Source organism: Nematolebias whitei, chromosome 19, assembly GCF_014905685.2.
Source record: "Nematolebias whitei isolate Nwh7 chromosome 19, NemWhi1, whole genome shotgun sequence".
NCBI classification, from domain to species: Eukaryota; Metazoa; Chordata; class Actinopteri; order Cyprinodontiformes; family Rivulidae; genus Nematolebias; species Nematolebias whitei.
Window position 1 is genome coordinate 32,392,579 of NC_056516.1, and position 9,049 is coordinate 32,401,627.

General features: G+C 36.5%; 2 protein-coding genes across 2 annotated transcripts in view; both read right to left on the reverse strand.

Annotated features, from left to right (window-relative positions):
- LOC119425478 (gastrula zinc finger protein XlCGF57.1) overlaps positions 1–3,329 on the reverse strand; it is a gene marked incomplete at its 5' end in the record, with an annotated part of 5,729 nt that extends 2,400 nt beyond the window's left edge. Inside the window, 2 exon segments of the mRNA XM_037693007.1 lie at positions 13–762; positions 3,304–3,329. Coding sequence (XP_037548935.1) covers positions 13–762; positions 3,304–3,329 — 776 coding nt within the window.
- Positions 3,330–5,569: 2,240 nt separating this feature from the next.
- LOC119425479 (gastrula zinc finger protein XlCGF57.1) overlaps positions 5,570–9,049 on the reverse strand; it is a 7,401-nt gene continuing 3,921 nt past the window's right edge. The window contains exons 3-5 of the mRNA XM_037693008.1: positions 8,570–8,713; positions 5,688–5,917; positions 5,570–5,575 (exon numbers count right to left, since the gene is read on the reverse strand). Coding sequence (XP_037548936.1) covers positions 5,570–5,575; positions 5,688–5,917; positions 8,570–8,713 — 380 coding nt within the window. The remainder of the gene's footprint in view (positions 5,576–5,687; positions 5,918–8,569; positions 8,714–9,049) is intronic.

The window sequence follows — 9,049 nt, forward strand, 5'->3', positions numbered from 1 at the left end:
GCTTTAAACTACGTTTCCTTGCAAAGGCTGCTTCACAGACAGAACAGCTGAAAAGTTTATCTCTGCTGTGCCTTATCATGTGTTGCTTTAAGTAACTTTTGCTTGCAAAAGATGCATCACAGACAGAACAGCTGAAAGGTTTCTCTCCGCTGTGCCTTAACGTGTGTCGCTTTAAACCACTTTTCCTTGCAAAGGCTGCTTCACAAACAGAACAGCTGAAAGGTTTCTCTCCAGTGTGGATTCTCATGTGTTGTACTACTGCATGTTTACATGCAAAAGCTGCTTTACACCAAGAGCAACTGAAAGGTTTACCTCTTTTGTGGATTCTTCTATGTTTTAACAAATCTGACCTCTGGTAGAATGTTTTACCACATTCAGTGCAGCTGTAAAGCTCCTCATCACTCTGACATTTTGTATCATCTTCAGGAGCTGTATTATTTTTCTCCAAGTTCAAAATCGGAAGATGTTCACCGTTCTCCCAGTTTTTGTAACTTATATTTACCTCTGAAGACTCTAATACTTTGTCTTTGGAATCTGACTCTAAATGCTGATCTGGTTCTGGTTCGTCGTGGTCTTTGTTCTCAGTCTTGCAGGTACAAAGCTCTGAGAACTGAGGCTTCTCATCATCATCTTCAAACTTCACATTGATAGGGGTAATTTCAGCCTCCTCCTGTTCCTCCTTAATCTGTGGGGGCTTTTCGTCCTCCTGGTCCAGACTGGGGCTCCAGTTCTGCTGCTCCAGAGAAAACTCCTCTTTAACTTCTGCAGGAGATGAAGACAAAAAATGTCTGAAAAAAGTCCAACTATTTTTCACCCCCTCATTTTAATGAATTACCAACAGCTGCTGAACTTCTGCAGGAAACAGAAACACAAACAATTTATAAAAAGCAGCATTAAGTCATAAATAAAAGTGTTCACAAATGTTAAGATATTAAAGATAAATATTTCATTCTGGCTGAAGTTTTGACTCTTACATTCAAAGCAACAAGTAGAAACATGTCATACATTTCTGGTCAAAAACTATTTTAGAGCAAAAAACTGTAACCTAATGATTCATCAATCTGATAACAATATTCAGACATAGATCCATTCTTTGTGTTTTTTATACAGTTTTATTCAGACATGTCTGAGAGAAAGACAGGAGCAAAAGTCTGTTTAAGGCTCAGGTGTCGATGTAAAAGTTTGTCAGCTTTTACTGATGTTATCTATCATGTTCCTATTACCCATAATGCATTATGTAAATTACAGGCACAACTTCCACAAAATGCTTATTTAATGAAAATGGTATACAAAACCTCCTGACTCAGAACAACTGTTGACACAAAAAACACTTTGTTTTAAGATCGTTAAAACCTATCCATCCCTGGTGTTGTGCACAAACATGTTTAGTTGAGCTCCTTAAAATTTAGCTAATAAACGTTCCTACAGCCATCCACACTTTAAGCATTTCTAAAAGACAATTTAAAACTTAATTTTCCCTAATACAGTTCCAGCTCTAGTTCAAGTTCAAGTAGGTTTTATTGTCATTTCACCACATGTGGTACATGAGGTGGAACAAAATTGTTTACACATTGTCCCAGTTACAACCAACAATAGCAAAAATATAAAGTGTAAAAAGAAACAGTAAATAAGGATCTAAGATTTGCACTAAGATATACGCTAAACGAATGCCAAATGGTACGCTAAAAGATCTAAGATATACGCTAAACACTACTAATGCAAAAAAATACGCCGAACAACAGCAGCACGAACATGAGTCTGTGTGAGTAGATGAGTATGAATGAATACAGCAGCATGAAATAATCAGCAGCATGAGATCAGCAGCATGGATAATTAGTAGCACATATGACCAATCAATGTGGCATTACAGTGATTTTTTTTTCTCACAGTGATTATTCTGGTTAGAGATTCATGAGTCTAACAGCTTCAGGGTAGAAGTTGTTCCTCAGTCTAGTGGTTCTACACTTAATGCTCCTTAACCTCCTTCCTGAGGGGAGTGGGGCAAAAAAGTGTGTGTGCTGGGTGAGTGGGGTCCTTCATGATGCAGGTGGCCCTCTTCCTGCATCTGGAGGTGTATATGTCTGTGATGGTGGGGAGACTGACTCCAACAGACTTCTGTGCAGCCTTCACCACTCTCTGCAAAACTTTTCTTTCTGCAGCTGTGCAGCCTCCATGCCACACGTTGATGCTGGAGCACAGGATGCTCTCCACTGCACACCTGTAGAAGGAGGCGAGGACTAGACCAGCTCAACACAGCCGTCTGAGGAAGTAAAGTCTCTGATGAGCTTTCTTGATCAGGCTGGTGGTGTTGTTGCCCCAGCTGACCATCTCCTTTCTCTTCTTCAGATTGATGTGAAGGTTGGTCTTCCTGCACCAGCTCTCCAGGTTTTCTACCTCCTGCCTGTAGCTGGACTCATCATTGTTTGTGATGCATCCAACCACCGCTGTATCATCTGCAATATGACAGCCTGGATGGGTAGGTGGCGCACAGTCATATGTGAGCAGAGTGAACAGGAGAGGGCTCAGCACACAGCCCTGAGGCAAGCTAGTGCTGAGGGTTATGGTGGAGGAGGAGAAGTTATGGATCCTCACAGACTGTGGTCTGTTTGTTAAGTCCAGGACCTTGTTGCATAGGGAGGGTCTTGGAAACCTTGAAATGTAGTTTTTACTATTATGAATGTTTTATGGATATCTCAGATTTTGTAATTAATTGCTTTTAAATAAAGCAATTAATGTTTTATTTTACATATATTTTCTAACAAAAATAGTAAATTTAGGAAAACATCAACTTGTGAACATCAAGGTTCATGCTCAATTATCCAGGTTTAAAAAAAAATCCACCAAAGTTCAGTTAAGTTTTTTATCAGGTCTCTCTTGTAAATGAGTCCTCGAGGCTCAATGGGATTTACCTGTATAAATAAAGGTTGATTGATAAGTCATCGGGACGGTTTCTTTTTTATCTTGAGACTTTCACAAAAGTGAACAGGTTAATTTTGGGACTGAATGTAGTTTTAAGAAGTGGAAAAAGGACAAATTAATTCAGATTTTATCTGTGTGAACTGAACTCTTAATATTTCCTATAAATGGTGAACTTGCACAATGCTGACTCTTCAACTTTAAAAGACTTGGATGACAACTTGTAGTAATTCTGGTATATTAGCAAATTTGACTAATAACGCTGTTGCGACAGACAACAAAGCAGAAAATAAGCTTAAAAACTGTAAAGTTAATCAAAACCTGAACAAAAGTGAATGTAAAATAATGCTACTCGTAATAATAACAGAGATTATGCAGCATAAATACCATCAACGTGAGAGTCCATGTCATGTGTCATTGAAGAGACAGCCTCCGTTAGTAGTCGTATTCTAACTTCTTCAGTCACGACCCGTTAAGTTAATCAAAACCTGAACAAAGGTGAATGTAAAATAATGTTACTTACAATAATAACAACATAGAGATGCAGCATAAATATAATCTACGTGAGAGTCCACGACCCGTTAGCTTAGCTGCTAGCTTCCAGCTAGCATACTAAGCTAACATTTTTTACTTTTGTTGCTGAACAAAATAAAAATATTCACAGTGATCATAAGAGCACAACTCCCACAAGACACGCATACAAGAAACATTTAGGACTGGCTTTAAATAGAGACTACATACAGTTAAACAAATAACGCTGTTCAAAAAAGTTGTTTTGTGAATAATCACTTCCGGACCGATGATCGCTTTATCCGCTTTCAAAATAAGAGCTGACAACTTATTTTCTCAAATTTAATTTTCACAATTGGTTTTTCTTTTAACTCAAAATTGTATTTGTATAATTTTGACAGCTTTAATATGTAATTCATGAATATACAAACTGTCGGAATTGATAATAAAGCACTAAAGGTTTGCTGGTTGTAACAGATATTGAGCTTAAATAACATTTCAAAACTTTTATTTTGTATGCCAAAATATACATATACAGAGCATACAATTAAAATATTATGAACCACATATTGCATCGTTTCTCTAGTCTCAAATCGTCTGTACTTGGCAAGTGGCAGGCACTGTTGGACATGTTTCATTCATTCATTCTTTATTCATAGGTTAGTCTCATTGAGCCACAAGAACTCATTTACAAGAGACCTGTTATAAACAAAGAACACAGATGAGGTACAGACAACAATAGACAATCATATAAAATGAAAAGTAAATAGAATAAATGCAATTAAAAAAACAGCTACATTATAAAGCGATGTAAAATACTAAAAGCAAGAACACGTCTGCATTGGTTTTTGCCATGAAATTAACAGGTCCAATAAAAAAAAACAAAAAAAACAGTTTCATTAAAAACCTTTCTTTTCATAACTTATATGAGGTTGGTAAAGCTTTTGACAACACATACTGGTATGAAGCTGTTGAGTTCACAATCACCAGGTTGTGAAACATCACTCGGATTTAATTTACTGGTAGGTTATACTATAATTTAATTATTTTATTTCTAACTGTCTTATCTCCCATTTGAGCTTTTTCCATCACAAGAATACACAACACTTAATATGTACATTTATATTTTCCTTCCTGTGAAAATATAAAGTGTACCACCCTTCACATTTTAAAATAAACATCTTAAAATATTAAAAAACAATTGTCTCGTAATAATTTCCCTTCTAATGACAACACTGAGAGCTAAAAGTTCCAACGATGTGGCAGGACTTGGTATGGTATACAGACTTTAAAAAGAGGAAAACAGAAGGCCAAGTATAAATATAAATATCTGAAAGTTATTTGTGCTCTCTCATGTGATGAGTCAGACTTGACTTAAAACTGAAGCTTTGGTCACAGACTGAGCAGCTGAACGGCTTCTCTCCAGTGTGGATTCTCGAGTGTTCTAATAAAGTATATTTCCTTTTAAAAGCTGCACTACAAACAGAACAAATGAAAGGTCTTTCTTCTGTGTGGACTCTTGTGTGTATCACCAAATCATATTTTCGTTTAAATGCTGCCTTACAAACAGAACAGCTGAACGGTTTTTCGTCACTGTGGCACCTCATGTGACGGGTTAGACATAACTTGCGACCGAAGCTTTGGTCACAGATTGAGCAACTGTAAGGTGTCTCTCCCGTGTGGATTTTTGTATGCTCTGTTAAATTCATTTTGCAGGGAAAAGCTTTGTTACAAAATAAGCAGCTGTAAGGGTTTTCTCCCGTGTGGCATCTCATGTGATAAATTAGATTTTGCTTACTGCTGAACTTTTGCTCACAAAGGGAGCAGCTGAACGGTTTCTCTCCACTGTGCGTCCTCATGTGTTGCTGCAAGCCACTTTTCCTTGCAAAAGCTGCTTTGCAAATTAAGCAGCTGAATGGTTTCTCTCCAGTGTGAACTCTCATGTGGTTTGCTAAAGTGTGTTTCCATGCAAAAGCTGCTTTACAGACAGAACAGATGAAAGGTTTTTCACCTGTGTGGACCCTCTGGTGTCTTGATAAATCTGACCTCTGGTTGAAAGTTTTACCACACTCAGTGCAGCTGTAACAATTCTTACCGCTCTCAGATCTTGTTTCACCTACAGAAACTTTATTACCCACAACATTTATAACTGAAGGACGTTCACTGTTCGCACATGTGTCATTACGGACGTCAGTCTCTGAAGAATCAAAATCTTTTTCATCAGGATCTGAATTTAAATATGGATGTGGATCTGGTCCTACAGAGCCTCTGTTCTCCACAGTCTTGCTGAAATAAAACTCAGAGGTCTGAATTTTCCCTTTTTCGTCTTCTATTTTGACAGGAATAGGGCTGAATATAACCTCTACAATATCAACCTCATCTGGTTCATCTTTAATTTGTGATGGCTTTTGATGCTCCTGGTCCAAACTAGGACTCCAGTTCTGCTGCTCAGAAGGAAACTCCTTTTTGATCATCAAAAGCTGGTGGACGTCTGGGGGGAACAAAAACAGACAAGTTATATACAATAGTATTATATGATAAATAAATTACATAAATTCAGCATTTTTGTCTGAGTTACCAGTGTTAAAATAGTAGTAAGTAAATTTATTCTGGATAAAATCTTGACTTTACTGACAAGGCATGGGCCTTTACGGTGTAAAGGTGCACTACAACATCAAATGTTCCGATGTCAAAATCAAAAATGTTATTAAATCATACTTTTCTCTAGTTTTAATGACATTACAGTGTGAGATTTTTTCTGATGATGAGCAGAACGTAGTAGGGCTCCCTCTCTTACACCTGTTGTTGAGCTGTGTATGATGGCCAAAAAAGGAGAATCACTGAAATGTGCAGAACCAAAACTGCTCACAGACTGAAATTATGATCTGCTAGTCTTTAAAATTTCAAATGTCTTTTTTATCTATCTCATCCTAGTGAACAACGCTGAATGAAAAGTATTATTGTGGACTTTACCTGTTGCTACCTATATAGTTATATAAACTATTGTTCCTCAAAAATGTGTTAATGTACATTTTTCAGGGTCCTGTTAAGAGTGAAAACATTGCCTGTGGCTGCAGTGCTGCAAATTGGTTAATTGGACATAACAGAACTGGAATTGGATGTCCTATTTTCCAACTTGAAACACCATTGTAACTCATATTAACACAAAAAACACAGATTTACAAATGGCAACTCTGTTTAAAAGTCAAAAGAATGAATTGATTTTTTCGTACCGTGTGTTGGTTCATCCATCTCAGTTAATTTCTCCACATCTGGAGTTTTGACACGAAAACAGCAGAATCTTTACTCCATCTAAACCAGAAAAACAGGTGGCCACCCTCATCATCAGGGTCTCATACGACTCGTGTTGCTTTCAGCTAGCATGCTAAGCTAACACTTGCGGGAGTCAACTAAATTATTCACAAAGAAAGCAAAGAGCAGAACTTCCATTAAAACGCTTTTACAAAACAGACAATAATTGACTCAGTACACCATGAAAAAAGACTGGAATCTCGCTACACATCTAAAAGAAAAATCACTTCCGGGTGGCTTCAGATACGCCTTGTTTTGATTGTCCAATCAGATGTGACCTTCTAAATACGCCTTGTTTTATCGTCCAATCAGATGTGACCTTCTAAATACGCTGTTTTATCGTCCAATCAGAAGAAGCCCTCTAGATACGCCTTCCATATTTGTCTGCAGATACCCACTTGAGTCAACCATGGTCCATTTACGCTTTCAAAATAAGAGTTCCAAGATTGAACCGTAGACTGAAATAAACTACAGCGCACATCTGTGATGGGCTTTGTGAGTTTTTTTTAAGACAAGCACATTGGTATTAAAACTGTCAAGTGTCAGATTTGAAACTAATATACTTTTAGTTTATTAAACAGTGTGCACACAAACATATAAGGCATAATCCTAACACAATTAGTTGTTTTGAGTTCAATGAAAATGGAAAGCTGAGCAATTTCTTTTTACCAGGATCAGAAACTTCTAAACCATTCCTAATACACAAAGTTTACCCCTTTTTCAGTGCCACTAAATAGTCAAAACAATATAGTTGTATTTAAATAAACAACTATTTTCTAATCTGAACAAATGAAAAGAGTTATCATTTTTTAAAACCTTTATTTTACCAGGAATAAACCCACTGAGATTATTAATCTCGTTTACAAGGATGTCCTGTTATCTACAAATTAATATGATGGTAAAACTTCTTCAAATTAATACAGACTTAAATATTTCTATTTGAACGGTTAGGAGATTACCAAGAGGCAGAAATGTCTAATAAAAAATAAATAAATGAATATAATGTGCAAATAATACATTGACAATTATTTAACATCTCCTAATGGAACTCGTATCTTTTTCAAATCATCCTCCTCAAATCATCATTCAGCTGTTTCACTCAGCTTTAAATACAAAAATATACAGCACTGTGTAAAAGTCTTAAGCTACCACACAATTAATAAATAAGAAAATCCAGAAAAGACTAGACACAGGACCCAAGAGACGCGTAATTACCAAAACTGGACTGAAAATAAATTACAAAGCATGCTCTATTAAAAACGAACATCATCATCAAACTTTAATAACTACTGCTCAAAACAAATGTGAAATTACAAGCAGCTTTGGCTTTTAGAAATTAAAATATAAAGAGAAAAATATATTAATTTTGGCTTTAAACCACACACAAACCAAAAATGTCAGTTTCTTATCACAAACAACAAATCTTAATTTGAAACCTTCATTTCCAAGTCATCTAGGAGGATTTTGTTTCTCCTGTGCTCTTTGCGTTCAATAACATTATCAGTCTGTTCAGTAGTGTGGGTTCTTCTGTGGCGGACTAAAGAGTTTTTCCATTTGAACGCCACCTTACAGACACAACAAGTGAAAGATTTTCTTCTCGTGTGGCACGTCATGTGACGAGTTGCATTTGACTTTTGACCAAATCTTTGGCCACAAACAGAGCAGATGAAAGGTTTGTCTCCTGTGTGAATCCTGTTGTGTCTGAACAGATCCATCTTGCGGTTGAATGTTTTACCACATTCGGTACAGCTGTGGATCTTTTTACTCCTCTTACAAGTTTTGTTACGCACAGGAGCTTTATTGTTAGAGTTCAAATGTGACTGAGGTTCACTGCTCTTTAGAGGAACAGATCTGGACTCTGTAATAGTCCCCGCTAGTTGCTGTTTATGGTCTGGGGACTCCTGGTCCAGTCTAGGACTCTGATTCTTCTGCTCACAGGGAATCTCCTCTTTAGTCACTAACAGCTTCTGGACATCTAGGAAACAGAAACACAGACAATAACAAGGAAACAGTTTGTTTTTCTGTAATCACTAGTCATTCCAGTATTTAATTTATATAACTAATGTTCTAAAATATAAGAATAAATATTTTGTCATGGCTGAAAATTTTATTGTAACAACCACAATTCTACCACCATGGAGAATATGTATTTGATTCATTGCTGATTTTGTAAGAATGTCCACTTTAAAGAAATGAAAAGTCTATAATTGTTAAGATGTTACCATATAATATTTCTCTCTCTCTCTCTCTCTCTCTCTCTCTCTCTCTCTCTCTCTCTCTATATATATATATATATATATATATATATATA